Here is a 25,084-nt window from a genome sequence, read left to right on the forward strand (position 1 = left end):
TAGTATATGAAACTAGCCTCAAATCAGCTTTGAGTATTCTTAGAGTGTCTTCCATAAAAGTCATCCTTCTAAGACAGTAGAGGGTGATCAGGCCTTTAGAAATACAGAGGTTTTTATGGGAATGTTTTCAAATTTAATGGGGCAATGCCAATTCAGGTGATAAAGCAGAACAGGTGATCAGAATTTCTGGGAAAGTCCAGTTGTTTCTATGATTTGTTGCAAGTTGCCTCTCAGTTTCTCTTGGCTTTTATTACATGCTTAGGTATATAAATGAAGAACTTGAGCATCTATGAAAACTGTAATAATGGTAATAATGACTTACAGAACTTAATGAATTTGGGTGGAAATATTAAACTCTGAAGTAAAGGAGGAACTAAGTAATGTAGAAGAATGAAATTTATGAGAAATCAAAGTTGCATATCATTGCCTCTAAGGTTTATTCAAAGATTTAGATGACAAAGTGACCCAGAATAATTCAGATGTTTCTTTCTCAAAATGCTTATAATTTGAATATGATTAATGTTCTTCATAAGATACACAATACTACAACTTCCTTTATATGAAAAATGTGCTCTGAAGAGCTATGCTGTACCAATGGGCATAAAACAAGAGCAAGAAACTGACATCACAGATTATCTCACTATTGGTGCAGCAACCCAGGCCTTTCTTCATCAGTTTTGCAGAGAACAAAGAGTGAGAAAAAATTAACATAAACTGTATTCCATTCTCATTTGCAGCTTCTGTACTAACAGAATTTCTCCTGTAAAAATGTTTTTGTCATGGAGGAATTAAGAATAAGATGAAAGCCTCAAAGAAAAACAGGACATGATTCCCAGGATTTGTTGGTAACTCTGAGATATTTCTTAAGTGGCACACTGTATTTCAAAATATAATTTTCTGTTGAAAAACAGGAACACCATTCAAATGCATCTTCTGAGCTTTAATAGGAAGGTTTTGGCTTATAATTTTAGAAATGTATTACTGGATCTACCACACTTCTTTTCTGTATGAAAACGAAACTACTCCCCATCAAACACCACCATCACCAACCAACCCCAAAACCCTGAAACTATTTTCCTGGTATTTTCATGGAAAAGAGTGAGATACTGATTTCTAGGACTGATAAGAAGATATAACAGATCACTGTGAGACTTAGAAAGTATAAGCTTTACAAATTCCTTCTTGAGACAAGCAGATTAGCCTGAAAAGTATATGGAGCCAAATGTGCCCTTGGCTGAGGTTGCAGCAATACAGAATAAGGTTTTGCAGGGTGGCTATGCAGAATAGCTGAAATCTAGCTTAGAAAATAGGGTATTATTTCCTTTGCACTATTCTTAGCCTACTCATATCCTGCCTATATGGTTGGTGAACTTACAACTGCAGATATAGGTGGTAAGGTAGATACATCTTAGTTAAGAAAACTGAAAACAAGAAAGGCATCCTTAAAAGTGAGCCTTAAAATGAGCTCCTTGCCTGCAAATATTTAATCCTGAAACCTTTAACATTTAAATGATGGATAGTCCACCATATATTAATGTCACTAGTATGTGGGAGTCTTCAAAAATAATTTTAAAATATATTTTTCTTACCTCATGAGCCCTGCTCTTAAGCTCTGCAGCACCAGCAATGAAACTATACATTAAGATGTTCAGGCCCACAATATATTCCCAAACATAATGTCATGTCAATTTGCATTGACTCCTGTAATCATATTTAAAAATGATCATAGATCTAGAGTTAAATAGTAACATTCATGCAGAACAAAGGAATCCCAATACTCAACATATTTGCCTGCAATTGAGAAAATGATTGGTATTCGCAGGAAGCAATCTAGGCTTTGCTGCCTCGTTAATAAGACGAAAATAATATTTAATTACGCATTGCCTAGAGAGTTTTAAACAATATAAATCAATAAACCTTGCTTTCCAAAGAGCCAAACTTCAGATAGCTTTTTCCTTCTCTCAAAGAAAAGTTTCCCTGTAGTACCTACTGGTACATGGAAGAATTTATTGAATGCATACATACTTTGGAAACATAGGGATTTCAATAGCGCGTACTCTAATAGCTATTTGTATCTGGGAGCTTGTAAGTATGAGTTTAGTTAAGTACAATTGAATTATGATGGCACACGTGGTCAATAGATGACTGTTAAATGTTCTCTGTAATTCCTTAGGGTTTTATGGACTAGGCTTTGTAGATTCACTATTCTGCTCTGCAGTTTATTTGTTTCTTTTTAAATTAAGCCAATTATGAACGTGTTATGTTAGCATTTTCTGAAAATATACATAAGGATTGATTTTTATCAATTAAGTACCAGCACATATTCTGTGTAACTAATCTCCAAACTTCCGTTATTGGGGATTTTTTTTGTTCTTTAGGACCCTTACGTTGTAATTTCATTTGAAGACAGTTGCAGAACATGGGTGTGACTTCTCTCCAAACACAAGGAGAGATTTCACCCATAATTTTCCAAGTATTTCTCCTGTCTTCATTTTTCCATGATTTACAACAGAATTGTGTTCCACACTAACAGGATACCTCATTGAAGTTTCAGACTGAAGACAGTACAGTCCATGCAAAGTTGTTGCTTGGTCATTCAACATAATACCTAATTATTTTTAAATTTTAGTGATTTTTCAGAAGTTTCTCAGAAAATTACCAAACATAAAGGCATAAAAGACAGTTGTGAAGAATTAAATTACATGCTGACCAATGTAAAATAGCATAAAGAAGTGAATTATTTGTTAAGGAATAAATAGGATTTAAAATTACTTTTTAACTGAAAATATTCAATTAAATAGCACTTGAGGTCTTCAGAATACTTTTTGATTCAATTCTTTTTCTTCTGACCGAAGGCTTCTTCCATGCTCTCAGGGAACTTAATGTAAGACTCAAGGAATAGCACTGCTTTTCTAGGAATGAAACTGAGGAGACAAACATTGAATTAGCCTATTTTTTTTTAGATAAAGGTACTCTATAAATAAAGAAATGACAAATACATTATATGTGCTCAGTACTTTTAATGTCTGGTAGTAACACATTTGGCACTTCAATGTTATAAATTGTGAAAATGGATGACAGACCAAGACATTTTGTGAAAGCCCAGCCTGCAGTGGTGGCAGGGACTGGAAGCAGACAGTGCTAGACCAGGCATTGTTCCCAGTGTACCATCTCAGGAAAATTTTTGAAGTTTCTATACCCAACTGCAGCTTAAAACATGTCTTAGAGACAGAAGAGACCAGAGGAATGTTATTCACCTAGATCATTAAAAAATCAAATCCACTGTTTCTTTAAAATTGGATAACTGGATTGACTACAGGAATATTAACTAAAGGACTGTTTTGACTAAACATTCCTGCTGATTTTACAGGCAAGTGGCAAAGGAAAGAAGGTAATGCTAGAAGACAAGTCACATGCTTACATTTTGAGACCAAGTAAGTATAGAGCTGGAGGCATGATCAGATAAAATTTCTCCTTTTTAATTGCATCCACAATCCTGCTGGCTGCATACTCTGGATCATAAACAGGAAACAAACAGGGTTTTCTGTAAAACAAGAAAAAAGGGATATGAAATTATAAAACTTAACTTTTGTGCTAAATACACACACATACATAATCGAATAATTTATGCATTTCCCCCCTTCCCCTGACATAGTCTTGAAAAGGAATCACCAAACCTTTTTGTTCCTGCTATCATCAAAATAAATTGAAAACATTTTGATGAAGTTGTGAATTTAATGACTTTTTTATAAGCTGACCACAATGAAGTTGATGCCCACTTTGATTGCAGCTTTGGAAACTTCCAAGCTTAGTCATACTATGTGCTGTTCTATGCATCATTGCTCTCCAGCAGTCCTTTTCTGCTGTAAATGCTGCTAAATAGACCAGGACCAGGCTTGTCCCCAGCCAGGAGAAGGGCTCTGCTCTGCATACATGTGCTACTGCACGATGATGAATTGTGCAAGCAAGAGCAGAGCACTGAAAAACCAAGATCACTGGTACTGCACTCCTGCAATGGCTCATTCAGTGCTTGCAGCCTCTCCCGTCAGTGCAGCCACAGAGCCACCCACCAGATACCATCACCACAGCTGTTCTCAGAAGTACAGCACCTGCCAGTGCAGACGGTTAATAAGGACAGATCATGGGTATCTTGACAGCCATAACTGTAATTACACTGCCCAAATTACTTGGGGCAGAGAACATCAGCACTCTCCTCACAAATAAGGTTCCCTTAACCCTTAAATACTGCTGTGTATCCTCAACTGTTCCTTGACTGTGAGGTTACTGCACAGTTCTTGCTATTCACTGTATGCAAGACTTGCATTTCTTTATGTCTGTGCCAATAGGACAAAAATACTGAATTGAAAATCAAATCAACCAACAAAGAACTGAATATGATATACCCAATGAGTGGCAATTATTTTTAGATATGAAACAGTACAAATCTAAGCTTTACTTACGTGCTTTTGAAGCCTTTGCTTAACTTAGTACTAATAAAATAAGGGCAAATGATTGTGGTTTTAATGCCATGTTTTCCTCCATGATACAGTTCTGAATGTATAGCTTCCATCATTGCAATGATCGCACCCTTACTTGCCAAATAATCTAGAAAGGGAAGAAAAGAGAAATATGCAAAATTTTAAAAGCACCACAGTAAAAGCTATATACACATCTGAATTCTTTGTAATACCATTTAAGCCATGATATTATTTAGTTCTATCATTGGCAGTCTTGTAATTAGTATTTAAAGCATATTGGTGATCCAGCTCTGGAGATTAATGGCTCTTCCCATGAATGATGCACAGAGGAGTTTGTGGGTTTTTTTTTTTCAGTGCACTGTAGAAAGATATAGGCAAATGAGCTTATGCAGCATTTTCTGTAAATTTCCAGATACTCATATACCAATCAGGCATTCTTTCAGTTCAGAATATCTTCAACTTTTAATATCATAGGATACATTTCAGAAAGAACTATTTCTAGTGGTTAAATAAAAATACCTTACTTATAAATGCTGCTTCAGCCTATTACTTCTGATTTGCCCTGCAACTGTTTTGTTTGGCCAGGAAGACTGAACCTTATCTGATTTTTATTGTTTGATGAATGTATGAAATCCTATCTTCAGAGATAATCAAAACTTGTCCTCACACAGCCCTGTGCAACCTAACCTAATCTGGGCCTGTTTTTATCTGGGGATATGGAGCAAGTGACCTACATGGATTGCTTCCAACATAAATTATTCTAGAGTCTTCCAATTGTTAGAAATTAATTTAATACAGTGCCTTACATGTAATTTCCTAAAATATTTTCAAATGTGTGTGAAAATAGTTGCTAGATACAATGGAATCCAATTTTGCTAAAAGACTGATTCCAAAGACTGGCATCAGAAGTAGTTTGCTAATCTTCAGGAGTTCACTGACAGTGAATGATGGGACCACACAGCCTAAAAATATATATCTAAGGTGTAAAAGGTTATAATGCATGGATGGGAAGGCCCACTCCCATAAGCCTTACAGTTATATGATGAAAGCTGAATGTGACTTGTATTATCAATACCAAATACTGATAATATATCAAGGTAACCCTAGCTAACAGGTGGCAAATAAACACTAGAGTAACACCATCAATCAGCAGAAGAAACAAGAGATCCTTATTACACTGAAGTTCAAGTTCTCATAGGGTGACCTCAGAGATACAGTCAACATATAAGAGAGACTTGAGGAGAGACTGGGAAGCAAACCAAGACTGATGAAATAGGCTAGACTAGCAGACTGCTCTCCTGAGGGAAACAGCTGGGAATACTGAGCTTTAAATAGCTTAAACCATACTTCATTCAAATTAATTTTATTGAAAATTATGCCAGAATGCCTTCTGCACTTGAAAAACCAACTGAATGTGTAGTTCTAGGTACAACCCTTGTGTGTCTCAGGTCTCTGAACATTCACCTGCAGAAAAACTGTCATGAGAAAACATTAGACAACTTGTATGCAGGGCTCCCTCCCACTGCACGTGCATGAGCTGAATTGTCCTTCTTATGTGGAGAAAAGATAGTCTATAACCAGACAGTAAAACCTGCAGAGAGCTCCCTGTGTCGCTCAGGCATGTGACACCATCCCACTCCAGTACACCATCACCTTTGGCAACCACAGGTTCTTGTCAGTATAGGCTGCTTAAGCCAAGCATTTATGAGGTGTCCAAGAAAAGTGATTAGTATGTAGATTTATTTTGTAATGGCAGTGGACAATAATTACCTGACTGCCTGTAGAGTCCCAGTAATCCAGCTCCACTGGCTGTGCTAACCAGGTGCCCACGGTTACAGGCCACCATGGCTGGAAGAAAGGCCTTGCAAGTCTAAAAGAATATAAATACATTTATTTTAAAATCCCCTTTATAAATAGGCATAACAAAAATGTTTCATTCCAAAATTAGGTGAGACAGCCTGACCTGCTTTCTGGGTCTTCAATACATAAGAAGCCCAAACGACATTTTATCTCTGTAACAATTTTTAAATGAGAGACAACATTTCCTAGAATGACTGCCCTCTGTCTGAAGATCTAACAGCATTAAAAGCATCTTATTAAAAGCAGCAAAGTTTGTATTTTCTCTGCTTTCCCGGTTCCTCACAATTTGTCTATTGCTAAAGGTTTGGTACACAAGAGGGAGCTAGAAGTCAACACATTAAGGAGGAATCAGCTGTCTGTGGGTCGTTTTTGTTACCAGCCGAACTGCCTGACAATTCCAGCACTCCAGGACACCACTGTGCACCCACAGTTGTGCACCCACATACTAACTGGGAACAATGCTAATGTTTTACAAAGGGGGAGATATAAAAAAGAGACAAGCAGTAACATTTTTTTTTCAGTAGCTGAGGAATCCTATTAGACTCCAGGTGTGAGTGCTTAGTACTTTGCTATCCTCCCGCCCTGCATTTCTTCAGACCTTTCAGGGGGAACACCTCTCCCAGTCCATTTTCCTCAAGTATTTGGAAGAATGATGCAGTGTGGCTGGGGAATACTTAGAGGACTTCTATCTACGATGATTTTCCATTGAGGAATGCCTTTTAACAAAGGAGTTGCAGTGCTATATTGTTCCCTGATGCAGACTGTTCACTCAGGCATATATACAGGAACTGCAAGAGGGGGCAATAGTAACACTCTCTCACAAAAAAGCTCTCCTAAATCTACTGAGATCCCAAATAACTGCAAATTCCTCCAGAGGTAAAAAAACCAAAACAAATTCTTACCAGCTGGATTAGTTTTCTATGTACTTCAATCAGATGGTGACTAGGAAAGAAAGCACAGCCTGAAGGGCAACATGTGCAGCATAAAATCATGGAATCATTTAGGCTGGAAGAGACCTTTAAAATCATTGAGTCCAACTCTAAGTGTACCACTGCTAAGTCTGCCAGTAAACCATGGTTGTGTCTCCCTGAATGCTGCAAGTCTCCTAGGCAAAGCCTTCAGATGCTTTGGAAATATCAGGAACAGGGAAGTCACATGCCATCATGTCAGCACTCTCCTTTCAACCACAGCTGTTACAGGTGGGGCGTGTTGCATGATACAGCTGCACAAACTTTGATTTACCAGAGTGCCCAGGCAGGTTTGTGTTAACATTACTGAGACATACTGGGGAGACTGTCTCCAATTACAGGATGATCATGAAAACATATATTCCCCCAATCAAGGTCCTTCACATCCCTATTCCTAGCTGAGTTTTTGAGGTAGATGCCACCATTGTGGTTTTCACACCAAAATACTTGTCTGTACCTTTTGGTCACTCAGGAGTAAAAAACCCACAAAAACTTTACCCAGACTTGAGAAAAGAAGTTGATTCTGAAGGTTTTTTCAAAGTCTTCATCTGTAAGGTCACAGAACTTTTTCCCAATCAGTATGTCAGCATTATTGATTAGAATAGTAACATCTCCAACTTCTCTTCTAACCTGAATTAAAAAAAAAAAACAAAAAAAAAAACAAAAAAAAAACAAACAGAAAGCTTTAGAAGGTATCCTTGCCTCTTGTGCTTCATTTATGAAAATGTTTAGTACATTTGCAATAACTGATATGTATGAAAACATAAGTATGCAAGAACTGTTGTATTGCATTAGATCAAAGGTCCATCTAAGCCCACCAACCCTTGTCTCATGGTGGAAAGCAATGCAAAAAGGACCTGGGCTCTGAAGTCTCCCGTGTGCTCAACTTTTCACATGCTGCAAATTAAGATCCTTTGAGAGGTATAAGATATCTATATAATTGTCTTTAATCTATCCCAGTGATTCTCCACCCTGGCCCCTTCCCCAAATTTGTTTAATTGCTCCCTGAACTCCAGAATACTTTTGGCTTCCACAGAAACCAAAGGTAAAATGTTATGCAGGTTTACTACACACCATGAGCACGGTTTAACTGCAATCAGAACACTTCCAGTCCCCTATTTGTGGTGTTGTGAGAATGTGCATTCCTCTGCTAAGCCTGCTCAACCCCTTTTCCATAGAATTTCATCTGAATTGGAAAGAATTCAGCTCAGATAACTGGGGGATACCATCCTCTGAGCACAATAGCATCTACCATGAAGTAGACAGATAAAATCATCATTAGCTCAATTTGTGTTTGTTTTCAAAAGATTTTGTGCCATGATTTGGATTTGTATCAAAGCAGATGGCCAAGTTTTACTTATAGTATGAAGAATAAGTCTCACAGATTTTTCTGCTAAAGGTGGATGTTTATCTATGGTCTCAAAAATTATGTTATGACTACAAAAATGTTAAAATCCTACAAGTGCTGCTGTCTGGCAATTTGGAAACAGGTGATTGAATCTGGTGCCCCAACTTTTGACCTTCCTTTGGCTCTCTCAGGGAACCTTAGCATTCAGTGAAGATTTGTTTGACATTTCTCCAGCTGTGTCAGGTTTAGGCCTTCTCATTGACAAGTAGGGCTGGGCTGAGATACTTGCACCTTTCCATCTGCATAAATGAATGCAAATCATTCACTGCTCAACCCCACACTGTTCAGTATGGCAGGATTACTCAATTCTTCCTTTGAGGAACACATCTGTACTTTCTCCCCACTCTTTTAACTGCTGTGTCAGTCCATATGATGATCCTTCTTTTCTTAACATGACAGCATATCTTCAGCAATGGCAGCGTTTTATTTGCCATGGTATCAGTTATCCTGTTTACTCACTACTATAAGATATGTGTGAAGCTTGGCTTCCATTTAGAAAAATCAAGATTATTATTCTACATTATGTATATTTTCAGGTGTCTGTTTGTTCTTCTGTTAACATAACTTCTACTAGTTTTCCGTAAGACAGGTTCATAGTGTGTTTGTGTTCTCTCAAGTGCCTTTTAAGACTGGCATATTTACTATGCTTTGTTCTTTTATTATCTGTTATAGCAAAACACACATTCTGCATTTCTAGCCCATCAGATTCATGTCTGTTTTCCTTTAGAATTCCCAGGGGAACACCTCTTGTTTTTGAAAATTAGTTGCTGTTCACTTGACCAGTTTGTTCTAAAACCTCTTCTATAGAGACTTCAATGGTCTCTTTTGTTTCCTAGAAACAAAACTTACATTATGGGGAAATACTTATGCTTTGCAGGAGTGAGTATACCAAATAAAGCCAATTAATTTAACTTCCTTGCTATTGCTTTCTCCTCTATGTCCAAGCTCAAGTCTTTTCATATTACCAATCAAAAATTTGCAGGTATTTCCAAGAGTAGGAGGAGGCCCATATTTGAAAAGCTCTTCATCTAAGAAAATTTCTATCTCCACTAGGACTGAACAATACATGCAAATATCTGTGAATATGTTGGTGTTGTTAACAATAATTTGACACCTTAACAACAATTTTTAAATTTTGAACCGCTCTTTAAGTTTCTGCTGGCAGGTCAATCTGTGCACTTCAGAATAGTGTTTGCTGATTTGGGCACAGCAAATTCCACAGGCTGCAGTCCTGTGGCTGATTTGGTTAATGTGTTTGGAGATCAAAAACTACTGGGGGGCACAAAACAAACCTTTTGAGACTCTGCTAAAGTAAGAACAAACAAATAATTTCAAAATGTTCTTTTTTTTGTCTACAGTGTGAGTGAGCTGTGGCCCACATGCTACTTACACGTATGGGTAAAAGAAACCCTTGCTGATTTGAAAGCATGAGAATTGCAGTTCCAGATACTTACAGATCCTGAATCCAACTTACCTTTTAAAAGTACTTTTCCTTAAGAACATTTCTTGAGTAAAAAAGGTGTTTCAAACTTTCATTAACTTGCTCAGAAAGACTTAATATGATTTGGTTAAAATTAAAAACAACCAAAAAACAAAGAGGCAAGCCCCTCCATGTCCCCAGCTTTCCACCCACAACTTGTAGAAAATTAATGTTACATTTCACGTCTATTCTGAAACAATCTATCAACATTCACATCATAAAACAATTAAGCTAATTTCTCTGATGTATGTCTTCAGACACAGAATGTCAAAGATGTGACTTGAGAGTCATGTATATAAGCACATACATTGAGAATTTAACAGAAGTTTACACTTGGATGAAGTTTGCAGAGTGACTAACTGGATTATAAGTGAAGTTACATCGAGAAGCATTTTCAGTCAGTTTAAGGAAAAGTAAAAATTATTCATGTTCAATGTCCAATTCCTGAACTTTGACAATAATAATAATAATAATAATGTAATAGTTTACAAAACATTGGTCAGCACAGCAGAAGAGTTTCATTGAAAATGGAGCTTTACCTTATTTTCCACCTGTATTGATCAAAAAAGGAACTGAAGCTCTCAATTTGACTGGAGACCAGCCACATCCTAATGACATGTCTGAAAACATGACGTGCCACATCACCCTTAAAGAACTACAGTTTCCTTCCTAAACAAATAGGCAAAGGAAATAATCCCCCTTTTACAACATCCACTGATTGTTCTTTTATTTTAAAATTATTTATTGATATCTTAAAGAAACTATAAAGCCTAAATAGGCTAATATATGAAGATAAACTCTGCTGCATGTTTTACCACACTCAATCTAAATATTACTATCTCACAATGAAGAATAGAAATGGATAAATCTCAACAGAACTGATTAAACCCAGTTACTTTGTTGCAACCATAGTTTAAGTTCCATCTAGAAACTATTCAAAAGGAGAAAGGCATTGCCCTACATGATTACTTTCTTCTAGGAATGGTTTCTAAAAAACAATAAATTCAACAGGATATTAAACAGAAGTAAAAATGCAGATCTTACCTTGTCTGCCTGTTCATAGACATCCTCCCTCCTGCTGCAGTCACAGTGGTAGACAAACACCCGGTTGGCTCCATTTTCTTGGGCTAATCTGCTTGTTTCTTTGTTACCTTCATCATCGATATCCCACAGAACCAAGGTTACTCCCAAAGGAGCCAATTTTAAGGCAACCTGCCTTCCAATCCCATTTGCAGAGCCAGTAATAAGTACTATTTCACCAGCAAAATATTTTTTGCGTAGAGGAAATAAACAGAAGGTGTTCTCAATAATTAAAAAAATGAAAAATTTCAGGTACTGTAGTAACTTCTGGATGCATCTGAAGTTGAACATGATTTCTCAGGCACAAGCACCACTCTTCTATTGTGCAAACCCAGAAACACAATGCATTACAATAGTGGGATATTGACCAAAAAAAGAGAAGAAGTTGACCTTCAAACAGCAAGTTCTTTTGCAGTGTTCTTCTGTGCAGATACAGAATATATTATTAAAGACTTTTATTGTGAAAGCTACCTTACTACCTTACTAGTAGGATTAAAGCAACTATCTTCCTCTAGATCCTACAGACCTGTTTCATCCCGAGTTCCTCACCTTCCAACTCTGTTTATAAAAACGTTTGGTAACATACATTTTAGACAGGTATCTTGCGGCAATAGCCATAGAGCACTTTGTTTTCGCAGCAGGGTGATGCTAGCTGAACAAAAAAGTACTGAGCACGCTGGTGCGATATCAACCTTAGGAAGGAAGGTGTCCTCCTTAGCAGATGTGACCTCTTTCGGAAGCCAGGAAATCGGAACATTCCCACGCCCTGTGTATTTTCCAGTGCCGTGCGGCTGAAATCACAGCACATATTCCCATTTGCCAGCAACTGACCAGCCACAGGGAAAAGCCTAGCCCTGGCACTTACGAGCCTTGGTTTTCATCCTGCTTTAGGCAGCACCACTCCCTTTACAGAGTTTGGGAAGGGACAGGAGAGGCTCAGGAGAAGAAGCGCCCGCACCGTCCCGGCGGATGGGACCCGTTCCGTCCCGTCCTGTCCTGTCCCGTCCCGTCCCCCCGCGGCTGCGGCCCCTTGGCCCCCTCCCGCTCCTGCCCCAGCTGTCACATCTTCGCCCCTTCCCTACGCCCGGTCCCCCCGCGCTCACCGCCGGCTCCCGCCTGCTCGCCCGGACCAGGGCTGGCCTGGCCCTGCCCAGCCCGCCCCGAGGGCTTGGCTCCGTGCGGGGGCGGGGGCGGCCCGGGGAGGTGCGGGGTGCGGGCCCGGGCAGGCGGCGTTTCTCGGCTGGGCGGGTGCAGGATGCCGTCGGGGCCACCCGGCTTTGAGGCACAGGGCACCCGGGTGCCTCCTCGAGGGCACTTGTTGGGCGGCAGCGCCCTCTCCCACGTCGGGACATCCCGCTGCTGCTGCTGCTGCTGCCGCGTCGGTGGCCCTCCCTCGCCCGGCCGGCCCGGCCAGCGGGGAGGCACCACTGGCTCCATCCCGCCTGGCCGCTCCATCCCACCCGGCCGGGGCTCGGAGAGCAAGTACTCTCCTCCCTTTGCTGCTGCTTCGCTGGAGGTACAAAATAAAACACTTCTTAATTTATATAATAAATTACTGTCTCCGGCTTGCCAGGCTGGGAGCAAAAAGGCAGATGATGATTGTAAGTGTGGCCCCTAAAACAGGGAATCCCCTGATTATCATTTTACACCTTTACAATTACTTTTGTGGGTCCACAGTTTTCCATACATGAGTTATCCAACTCTAAAACAACAGTCCCACACCACTGTATCAGCAATATTTTTGGATAGAAAACCACACACATACTTAGGTCTGTAAGAATGTGCTTCTCCTGTGGCATCAGCTTGTATCGATCGCCATGAGTCTTCCACATACTGTTTATGTAAAAAGGCAATGAAGAGAACGCTACTGATTTGGTGTTCTTTGCATTTCAAATGAGTTACATTAAAGATCTTGTTCACTGGCTAGTCATAAAAGGAAAAAATTGAATAAATTCACAGTGTGCTCTGATGTACACATCTGTGTTGCATACACCATTCAGATTACAGTATATGGGAATGCATGAGATATTTTTCTGTTAAGCTGAGATAAAACGATAGCTCACAAAATTTGATGTAATTTACACCAAGAAATATGGTGGAAAACTGTATGCTGTCAGTGTAAGCAGTTGTATGGAAGGGATATGTTTCCATGCACAGTTAACTGTTGAATATTCTATTTAGGTGCCAGCAAAAGGGGAAGCTGAAATATCCCCACTGAGGATGAAGGCAGATCTCAAAGCCTCAGTGCACTGTGGTTCCAAACAAGGTGCCGAGAAATGTAAAATAGGTGGGTAAATTAACTCCAAGTGTCCTATGCTGTAATCAGTAATTACATGGCAAAAGAAGCAGATTACGGTGAGGGGAAGTTGAGATGATTCAGCAATGAATTCCTGGTTATGAAACAAACCAGGGAAGATGCTTGTTTATTATGATGACATTTCAAGGTGAACAACATTGGTGAGGAATGGTGTTGCAACCGGAACTTCGTAAGCTGTAAGTTAACAGGAGGAGCCTGTTTCCAAAGCACATGCTTGTGCAAGTATGAAAACACATGACTTCCTTGCTCTTATGCTGAACTGACCTAAGGAGCAGCCAGATATCATTCTAAAAGTGATGAAAATGACAATGATGATTAATAATTTATATACCTAAATTAGATGCTTTAGTGTGGTAATGGAATGTTACAGCTTGTTGCTATCTTGAGGTAAAGAGTGGATGTGGTAAGGGGTCTTGGGGAACACAGAGTGATTTAGGATTGCATTCCGCTCACTGCCAGCTAGATTTGATGATTCCTTTAGAGAATTGTTTAGCATTTTGAAATTGAGTATTTGCGTGGCTTTTTGTCTCAGTTTTGTCCTAGTGTTTCAAAACACTGAATTGTGTTGTCAAACAGAAACTTATTCTCCTGAATAATGTATACACTGTAACTGGTCTCTAGCCCCAAACTTACCCTTCTCTGCAATTAACTTTGAATTTATACCAGAAGCTCCATTTCCTAAGTAATAGTAAGAACACAGGAATGAAATTGTCTATATTTGATCACACTGAAAAAGAAGCAAAAAAAAAAACCAAAAAAAACCAACCAAACAAAAAACAAACTGCTGCAGCTAGCGAAGCCACGGAAATAGTTCTGTGAGGGATATTTTTATTATTGACCTTCCAGTAAAAAACCTTCACATCTGTCATTTGTTTTAAATCATAACAAATCTAGTAAACATAGGAAACAGGGCAAATGCACAAATAGATCAATCTAAAAGTTAAAAGTACATCAGTAACAATATCAAGAGCAGAGATAACCACACAACCATGCTTAAAAATGACAGATCACAGAATGTTTATTCACCTCTGTACACCTTGTATATACTCCATGTTATGAGAAGTTAAGAGACGTCATAAGAGGCTGTTGTGGTTTAACCCCAGACATCAACCAAGCCCCATGCAGCCTTTTGCTCAACTCCCATTTGATCAGGGAGAGAACTTGGAATGAAAAAACTAGAAAACTAGTGACATAAAGGCAGTTTAATAAGGAAAGCAAAAGCTGGGCACACAAGCAAAGCAAAAGAATGAATTAATTCACTGTTTCCCATGGGCAAACAGGTGTTTGGCCATCTCCAGGAGATGTCATCATGTGTAATGGTTACTTGGGAAAACAAATGCCGTCACTCCAAAGGTTCCCTTCCTCCTCCTACCCCCCACATTGCATACTGGACATGATGCCATAATGTCTGGAATATCTCCTTGGTCAGTTGGGGTCACCTGTCTCAGCTGTGTCTTCTCCCAGCCTCCCCTGCATTCCCATACACTCATGGCAGCAGGAGAAACAGAAAAGGCCTTGGCTCTGTGTAAGTCCTGCTCAGCAACAGCAAAATCATCTTTACATTATCAACCCCATGTTCAGCACAAAAATCAGCATGGAAATGTAGTGAGTGATTTGGCTGAGGCTTTTTCATGGTGTAAATCCTCTGGCATACTTGAAATTGTCAAGGTGATAAAATTGACAGTATTTCAGTGAGTATATGCTTGTTTGATGCGTGAAATTGTCATGTCTGCTAATGGCCATGCACAGTAATTGTAAGTATAATTCATTTTATTGGCTGGCCTTTTGACTGGTAGTAAAGATTACGGTTAGATAATTACTCTTGTCCTCAAGCCAGCTGGGCCTTTTGAATATTTCTGGTGGATTATACATGGATCAATACTTTTTGTCACTAAAAATGTAAAGATGCTTACTTGCAAGGTGCTGAGACGAATGGTATTGAAAAGTATCTTCTCTGCTGAGCTGCAATAGGTGCTTTAAATATATGTTATTAATTACTGGTAATTATTATATACCACAGCTTTTAATAAATGGCTATTAAGTATTTTTCAATATATTAATAATTCATTCATATATTATCAGCATACAAAACTTAAAACTCTACTGCCAAAAAGAAAAATATGGATTTAGTAGAATAGGATTACTTTATTAAAGTGCTTGATAAATAATTACCTTACTGGGCAGCTGAATAACTTGGGTTTCTCTTTTTAAAACTTAATATAAGCCATTCACTTACTGCAAACAGATGACAAACAAATTCCTTGATAAATACAGACAAGGGATATTTTAACATTTTCTGACAAAAAATCTGCCAAATACACATAATTCCTCAAAAGGTGAACTGTCTAGCAGTGGTCAAGACTGGTAAGGAAAAGAACCTCTCTGTAGGTCACTAGTATTTGTTGTAGTTAGTGAATTGATACAATAAAAACAAAATGTCCATGTTTATAAGGACCCAGAAAGAAGCACAGAGTGTCTGTCTGTGATAGTGAATTAAGTCATGTGATTGACATTTTAGAGTAATCCAATATTGAATAGAAGTGGGAATCCCTTACTATACAGGGTATGTGACAACCTTAACTCTCCGGTTTTAATAATTTTAACTTTCAGCATGGCAGGAAAAGCTCCAGTTGTTTCCTGTGTCAAAACATGCTTCTGATCCATAGAGGTCAAAGACGTCAGCCTGAAATCTCACCAGATAGCTGTCTTAAATCTAAGTAATAGTTTTATTAATTCACCAGAAGGAAATCCTCAGCATAAATTCAATGAATCCCTTGGATCTATGCATATTCTTTCTGACAATTTTGGCCAAAACTCAGGACTACAATGGAGCACCCACTAGGCAATGTGCTCTGCAGTGAAACTGTCATTCTACCTCAAGATGGAGTTGATCAGAGATATGCAGGAAGTGGCTGTACACCCTATAAATGAAGAAGAAAAGGAGTTCCAGCTCACAAAACTTGGATCTTGTATCCTGAATCAAAGCATGAGTTGCTGGCTTTCCAAGGAATAGGAGGGAGCACAGAAGATCTCCTTTCCTATGTTTTTTTTTTTTTTTTTTTTTTCTTTTAATTGGTTCAATATACTTCATCACACAGTCAGCCAAACTAATTTAATCTCCACTGAACTAAAAATTAGTAGCTGCTGTATGAGATAGCGGTTGTAATACTGCTGAGGCATGATCCTGGGTATAATGCCTGGATCCAGCATGGATATCTACCCAGCCTAGATATAGGCTACTGCAGCTATGGGAGGTTTGTACTTACAGGTGTGTAAGAAAAACTTTCAATACTGTAAAGAAAATCCTTAGCTGATGAATTTAAGCCATCCTACAGCGAGCCTACAGAGACACTGCAGCTCTAGAGCTATGGGGATGTGCAGGGATCCCTCTGCAGGCCTGTGCATGCCTCATTCATCTTCTAAGATGTTGCTTATCTGGATCCACATCTAACCCTGCAGCTGCTTAATATCCTGCCAGTTGGTAACCACCGTGTCAGGCAAAGGGCAGCTCCACCCTGTGACTGAGAAGGTGCTTGGAGTATGTGCCTCACCAGCTCCAGGTCTGTGACGTGGCAGTATCCAGGTGTGGTGTGAGACTACAGTCATATCTGGTGTAAGGGCATGAGCTGCAGGACACCAGTGCCTGTCTGTTGCTTCATTCAGGTGAAAACACATAGCTGATGCTACATTCCCTGGGAAGAGGGCACAGGGCACAGAGCCTGTCATTATTGTGTTTAAAGACACTTAAGAATTTGAGCTGCAGAGCCTCACATCCCTGGAAATGTAAAACATTTGGGAAAAAGCTGCTGCTGACTGTGCTCTTCACAAGGGAAAATACAGGTATCTTGGGGACCATTTTAGGCGAATGAGGAGAGGACAAAATGGTAAAGTTTTCTGTCATAGGTAGAAAACTGGCTTTGCTTCCCAGAGTGAAATATCATATTCCCCAAAAATGCAAGGGAGGAAAATGTCTTCTTCATTCAGTTAGTCAGACATACGAAGTAATTTTGTGTGTAGTCTGACCAGTTCTTCCTGTCAAGTGGTATTCCCTTCCAATTAATTGAAAGGCTGAAATAACCCTCTTTAACTCTTTTCAACTTGAATGACAAGTATTTAGACTATTTTACTGGGATGGGTTGTTTATTTACATGTAGGTACAATGGCACTTGAATGTAGTCATAAATAATTTACATATTTTCTTGTCTACTGAAAAAGAGTTCTTATTTAAGAGATAGTAGTACTGAGGACTACAAAAATGGGTAACCTGATCTCTTTTAGCCTGACTAAACAATATTCACTGTCACTCTATGGCAGCTGTAGAGCCTAATAGTGATGGGGCAGTAATAGTAGTTCTGGGGAGACTGATAGTAAGGGGAAAGAAAGATGGCATTCTTGTTCAGAAAGTATCCCTTTTCTGAGACCACTTTCTGAGATCTGGGACTGGGTTGGCTTAAGGACTTGGAACTCCAACAATACAGAACAGAAGACAAAGGGGATGTGCTGATGGATGTCTGGGCACTTAGGCTGACAAACTGCTGTTTTATAATAGCTGAAGCTTCTTCAAGGTGTGACTCAATGCACCTGCTGAACTTGAATAATCAAATAGTCTGAAAATCACTAACCAAAGAATAATTATCCCAGGAAGAAGTGCAACCAGGAGACCAGAAGACCTGGAGTACACTAACACTGCCAGCAAACCACAAAAGACCTCAAAGCAGAGCAAGAAGTCGAGGGGATGCCTCCAGTAGTGACGGATATTATTCGGAAAAGGACTTCCTCTAAGAATTTATCTTTATCACTGCTATGCCTATTTATTTTGCCTCAGTTTAAGGTCATTTAGTAATTTAATTGCTCTTCTCATTAAGAAACTGAGAAACTGAATGACAATGGTATTCACATTTACACAAAGAGTGTAGAGCAGATTTGTTGTCATGCTGTCACCATTTTGGTCATGCTTCACCAGTGACCTCAGGCTTTTGAGGTCCTGCAAGGTTTGGTGCTGGGACAGTGAGGTTGGTGAGTTTAAAAGGCATTTGTAGGCACCACATGTTCTGAATGGTCACAATGCTGGGAACAGGTTTGTTTTATGCAGTGATGGGGAAACTACTGGAGTCTAAAGGATCTCTGAGGAATCCAGAGGGAGAAGATATTACTTCTGAATTCATCTAGCCTGAGAACCTTGTTTCAGACTTTTTGTCTCAGTTACTACAGAGAAATTCAGTGTGATGGATACCTGGGAGTGAAATACATCCTGTCTTCAGTCTGCTGATCAATAGCTTGGTTAGCAAAGTTTAAGCATGCAACAACTCCCATAGAAGTCCTATGCTTTGATTAATTTCCACTGCGTCTGTTCAGATGGCAGGTGACAGCTTTTCTTCTGGTTGATGGGCAAAGAATCAGTTAATCATGTTCTGAGAATGACTTTGTCACATTAACTGTGTCAATTGCTGTCATAGAATGACAGCTATGCTGTATTAACAAAAATTAAAATAAAAAGGTATAATTCCACATAATATTTTTCTAGATAGAGAAATGTGGTGCAGTTGAAATTTCAGCCCTTGTCAGCTAGTTATTTGCAGAGATGAAAATGTATAGAAATGTGAAAGTTCCACTGTAAAACCCATTTATACTGCAGGTCATGATTGAAAAACACTGGTTTATATGTCCTAAAAGAGGCTTATGTGGCTTATCTGCTTCAACTGCTCTTATGAGAGAAAATTGCCTATCATTTGTGATGTTGCTGCCATTTTCTCCTGCTCAAGAAAAAAACATAGCCTGAAGAAGGGCTTTAGAGTATTTTGCAGGGCATTAAGTCTAAAAGTTAAGATGCAGATTCTCATAGGACTGTAGGAGTGGTTGTCCTAATCTGGTATCCTGTAATTTTATATGGATTGGAATTGTGATGAACTCAGACCAGACGAACACACACAGATCTCACTGCAACTGGAGTGCAACTCAGTGCAAGCATTTAACAGTACAAACATTTAAAAAGTAGGAAAATACAGGGTCTCTTGTAAGCAGCCACATGGGCTGGGGAAGACTGTGCTGAGAAACAGAGTAAAGCCAGAGAGGCAAGAGGCAATGGTCATGTATGTCCCGACAGACATGGACAGCTATGAAAAGGCTTAGCACTCATGATCTGTGCATAAGGAAATGCCACACTTCTCCTTGAGGAAGCAGTACAGCACAGCACAGAGCTTTTAACTAATCTTTTAGCAGAGTGATGTGCTTTTGTGACAACTATTTTACCTTGAGAGATTTCATTCCATGGTTTCAGCAAGGATTACAGTAAATGATCAATTTAGGTGAAGTCACAATCTAATTAAAAAAAATCAGTCTAAATCCCTGCTGGGCCAGTAAAGATTTGTCTGTCAAATACTTCTAAGCATTTTCATTCTCTATAGCAACAGTTAATTGGATATGCAACTGTCAGTTTAAATGCTTTAAATGAGGCTGATGGGATTAGTAATTGAATGCTCGGATTAATGATTTACTGCTGGCTTTGCTGCCCTGTTCCTTGCTTACAGCTATGCTCATGATAACTCCCTATCTTTCTCAGATGGATGGAATAGTGTAACTGCAATATAGTTGTGATAGAATGAAATACAGGTATGATACAGGTTTGATGTAGCCAGTGTATTGCTGTTGACATATAGAACAATTTTTAATACTGCAGGGAGCAAAGAATTATGATCAAAATGCTAAAAGCAAGAAGCCTAAGAGCAGCTGCCTAACTTCCACAGCTAGCAGTTGGAACTGAAGGTCTCAGTCACTCTCCAATTAAAGTAGTCATTTATGGTTTCAGTCAGAAAGCAAACCTCAGTGTGAAATTAAATCCAAGGCTGTGAGTGGAGGCTGACAAAGGGATTTCTGCAGGAGGTAGTAGGATTTCAAAGGGAGTGGAAAGATGAAGTCTGTGCACTGCGGAAGCATCTGCTGTTGGAGAAAGAGACCCAACTGCAAAGTTAGTCATGTAGAGGAGTCTCACTGGCGATGCTTAAATCTCTCATCTTGTTGGGAACTGAAGAGAAGGATGGAAGCATTATGACTCTGATAGGGAAGTGGTTACACTGTTCTCTGTGTGATTTTTAAGATCCCTCTTTGCTGCTTTAAAAGACCAGAAATAGAGTGTGCTCCTTGGGGTGTCACACCTTTCAGGGCCAGCTAACCTGTTCCAGGAATTTCTTCATTCTCACAGCAACCCAGAGTCAGAAAGCTTTACCATTTGTTTGTCTTTTAAATTGAAAATTCTAGCATAGTCTTGTTCGTATAAAAAGGAATTTTGTTTTTTGTGTCCAGCTGATCACTGTAGTGCTTGAGGAAGAAAGCCATAAGGAAGGCTTTCTGAGGCACTGAAATGTATACATAAATTACAGAGCTGTGCTTTGAATTTGTCATTTTGCCTTACATGTAGGCCTCCAAAACCACTCTTAATGTCAGGGAGACCCTTTTACACCATAAACTGAAAATTTAGATTCTTCTTAATTAAGTTCCCTTCAGAATTAAAATGAGTCAGTGCATATTTAGAGTCTCTGTAGAACACAGTATAATAATACTTATTTCAGTATATTAAATTAGAACATGTTTCTGTTCTAAAGATTCTATCTTGGGAAACATTATCTGAAACAGCTAACAATGTTAGATGTTATAATTACTTGTATTTATGATATAGTTAAAACCGATTGTAAAGTAAATTATTGTAGCTATTTAGAAATAATTACAAAATAATGATTGTAATAATAACCTTGTAGTTATTTATATTTATTATAGATCATACTATATTTTAATTTACCAGAAATAAACAAACAGGAAATTCAAAGTTATGCTGTGCATATTTCTTCAGAAATATGCCAAGAATATGCCAAGTTCAGCTGAAATGTGGAAATAGATTTATGGCCTTTGCCCATTATCCCAAAATTTAAGATTAGGTTTTCAGGCAGAGCTTCAGCTGCAAGCAGTTTGGTGTTCAGAAATCACTGTATTCATCAGCTTCTGGCTCTCTCCTGTATGTGAACTCCATTTAGTTCAGGAAATACTTTTTTTTTGTTGTTTCTTCCTGTAATTAGTTCCTATTAAAAAGCCCAACTCATCCTTATCTAACCTCAATTAGACTATCCTTTTTTCCCTTTTGTTCCTTATGCAGAGCCATTAATCTATCTGACTGGTCTGGACCCTTCCAGCATACATTGTACATATTAATTTTTTTTTTACTCGGTATTCAGACCAATGATTCTATTCTGGAACAATGACAAAAGCCAGAAAGAGGAAATGTAGAATCTTGGTTTTGGTCTCAGAATGACATTTCTTTCTTCAAAATACTCTTGCAATTAATTTTCTTTCTAGACATCAGGCTTTCCTCCTTTCTGCTTTTATTTATATAAAGCAATACAGCTATTTCAATAATCTTCTGATAAAGTGATACTTCTAGGAATGTATTGTAAGAGGAAAATTAGTGGAGCCTTTCAGAACTTGGAATGAGAGGGAGATGACTTTTTTCATCTCCCAGCTGAGTAGATCCTATCTTCAACCTTATTTTTGACTTGTGATTCAGGAAACCTTGATTGATTCACTGGCACATTTTGAGCTGATTTAATCTGAAATGTTAATTACTGGAAATATTAGAACACTTTAGAGTTAAAAAGGGCCTGAATGATTGCATAACTGAAAGTCATAAAATAAGAAATTCCACATCAACAGAAGAAAATAGATCTTAGTCCATTTCCACATCTTTTAAATTGTAATTATTGAAGCAAGAAAGAGTGTGACTGGAGGTATTTTCAATTATAATGGAAGGAATGGGGACTATTCAGTTTTACTATTTCATTCTGAGAATCAAAGTAACATCTCTCTTCTCCATGCATTGCCTGTTCATCCTTGGAAGAGACTTACTCCGCTTTGGATGGCCTTACTCCAGTTTTGGGTTGTATGCATATGTCCCGGTTAGATATTTGTACCAAGTACTTTAGTTTTTCTATATAAATTTACAGAATCAATTAGGTGGGAAAGGACCTCTGAGATCATTGAATCCAACCTGTGGCCCAACACCACCACATCAACTAGACCATGGCACAGAGTGCCACATGCAGTCTTTCCTTAAACACCTCTGGGGAGGGTGACTCCCACACCTTCCTGGGCAGCCCATTCTAATGTCTAATTGACCTTTCTGTAAAGAAATTCTTCCTAACATCCAACCTAAACCTTCCGTGGTGTACCTTAGGACTATGTTCTTGTGGCCTGTTGCTGGCTGCCTTGGAGAAGAGGCTGAACCCCACTTGGCCACAACCTGCTTTCAGGGAGTTTTAGAGAGCAATAAGGTTTCCCCTGAGACTCCTTTTCTTCAGGCTAAACAACCCCAGCTCCCTCAGATGCTCATCAGACTTGTACTCCAGGCCCTTCACCAGCTTTGTTGCTCTTCTCTGGACACACACCAGCACCTCAAAGGCCTTCCTGAACTAAGAGGCTCAGAACTGGACACAGGACTCAAGGTGTGGCCTGATCAGTGCCAAGTACAGAGGGACAATCACTGCCCTGGTCCTGCTGGCCATACTACAAGCCAGGATGCCATTGACCTTCCTGGCCACGTGGGCACACTGTTGGCTCATGTTCAGAAGCTGTCAACCAGAGCCTCCAGATCCTTTTCCAGCAGGCCCCTGTCCAGCTGCTCTGTCCCCAGCCTGTAGCACTGCAAGGGTTGTTGTGGCCAAAGTGCAGGACCCGGCATTTAGACTTCTTAAAGCTCATATTGTTGGATTCTGCCCATCTATCCAGCCTGTCCAGGTCTCTCTGCAGAGCCTTCCTACCCTCCAGCAGATTGACTCTTGTACCCAACTTGGTGTTGTCCGTGAATTTGCTGGTGGTAGATCCAATCCCCTCATCCAGATCATCAGTGAAGATGTTAAACTGGACTGGCCCCAGCACTGATCCCTGGTGGACCCCACTAATGACCGGATGCCAACTGGGTGCAGCACCACCACTCTCTGGGTCTGGCCAACCAGACAGCTCTTAACACAGTGAAGAGTGCACTTCCAACCATGAAGTGTGCCCAAGATGTGGGCTGCCAGCTTTTGCAAGAGTATGCTCTGGAAGATGATGCCAAAGTGATCATTCCTTTTATATATATTGCTCATATATATTCATAGCTCTGTAGACTGTTATTATATAGTTATACAGTTACTTAACTTCAGTACCTTTCCAATTAGACAAACAAATTCCTGAGGACCTGTTCTAATCTCGTTTCTTACGGGAATCAAGATCAAGAAACCTTCCCAAGACACTTTCCCATTAATAACTACCAAGGAAAGTGGGCTTTAGAAGGGGTCGAACCAAGAGGGGGAATCCATCACCTGTGTTTCTAACTGGGGACTCTTGTCAATTAGGCTAATTTGCTAAACTTATAAAACTCTACGTGCCCTATATCACGTGTGCATCTTTGGTGTGTATTTCAGCGTGTTGTGCACCTGGAGGGATCTTCATTAAAATCATAACCATATTTTATCACCTAACCTTGTTTGGCTCTTGATTTTAGGGCTCAAAAGGCAACAGAGATTGTGGCAAAGGTGTCATATTGATATAAATTTAAAGGTTTAGTTAATCAAAACACTTAATTCTTCAATATGCATACTGTTGAGGTCTGGGAGCTTTCTTCCTTTTTAAATTACCGAGTTTTTGTTAACTGTGAAGGATGGGTAAAAACAACGGGTCAACTGTTTGCATCAACAGGCTCAGCAATGCTTGTTTTAGTTTGAAGGTCAGCAAGGGTCTTTTGGCTAAATTACAGGTGAGTAACTTTTTAGGGAAAAGAAGTGACTAAATGCTGAAGTATGAAATATTAAGTATGTCATTTTAGTTCTTCCTGGAGTGTACATTTAAAGCAAACCTGATGATGATGGCTGCATCCCATGTGTGGGTTTGTGCTCCAGAACAGCCCTAGTGCCCACAACCCAAGGTTCTTGTGGATGAAACCCCTCAGGTGATGTGTTGCTCTCTCAGGTGATGTGTTGCTCTCCAGCCACTATGGGCAGGTACAATGGAGAAAAGAATGGGAAGACTTTTCATGTGGCTGGTGGCATCTTGAAGAACTCTATAGAAAGGTGATAGGGAACACAACTGAATCCTGAAGAGGCCATGGAACTTCTCCAGGCACCTGTATTTTCTGGATTTAAAAATTTTGTATTATCAATTCTGTACAGCAGGAAGAGGAAAATAGGTGCCCTGATTTTTATTGAAGGAAAATGAATACTTTACACTTTAGCAAGCCTTCAGCGGGATTTTGAAACACATCTTAATTTTTACAAGTCATGAGCACCTAGACAATCTCATTACCTTGAAATTAAAGAAAAATCAGATCATTAATTTTCCCTTTTTGTAAATAGGTAGTACTGTGCAAAACTGAGATACAGATATTGAAAGCAGAGTCATGGAGGGTTTTAGGCATTACCATGGTCAAGGCAATTTTCATCATGTTAGTTTAGGTGGGAAGTCACCAGTAACTAG

General features: G+C 39.2%; 1 protein-coding gene and 1 long non-coding RNA gene across 2 annotated transcripts; one reads left to right on the forward strand and one right to left on the reverse strand.

The window, feature by feature from the left end:
* Nucleotides 1–418: 418 nt before the first annotated feature.
* On the reverse strand, nt 419–11,627 carry LOC128801698 (epidermal retinol dehydrogenase 2-like). The gene is made up of 6 exons (XM_053967778.1): nt 11,239–11,627; nt 7,805–7,936; nt 6,249–6,348; nt 4,461–4,605; nt 3,422–3,544; nt 419–2,924 (listed from the first exon to the last, which is right to left on the reverse strand). The coding sequence occupies exons 1-6, from the start codon at nt 11,563–11,565 to the stop codon at nt 2,831–2,833; spliced, it is 921 nt and encodes a 306-aa protein (XP_053823753.1). The 5' UTR covers nt 11,566–11,627; the 3' UTR covers nt 419–2,830.
* Nucleotides 11,628–15,007: 3,380 nt separating this feature from the next.
* LOC128781635 (uncharacterized) lies at nt 15,008–18,405 on the forward strand. The gene is made up of 2 exons (XR_008428444.1): nt 15,008–15,116; nt 18,233–18,405. It is a non-coding gene; the product is annotated as an uncharacterized LOC128781635 (long non-coding RNA).
* Nucleotides 18,406–25,084: the final 6,679 nt, after the last annotated feature.

This window comes from Vidua chalybeata, chromosome 1 (genome assembly GCF_026979565.1).
Source record: "Vidua chalybeata isolate OUT-0048 chromosome 1, bVidCha1 merged haplotype, whole genome shotgun sequence".
Classification (NCBI taxonomy): Eukaryota; Metazoa; Chordata; class Aves; order Passeriformes; family Viduidae; genus Vidua; species Vidua chalybeata.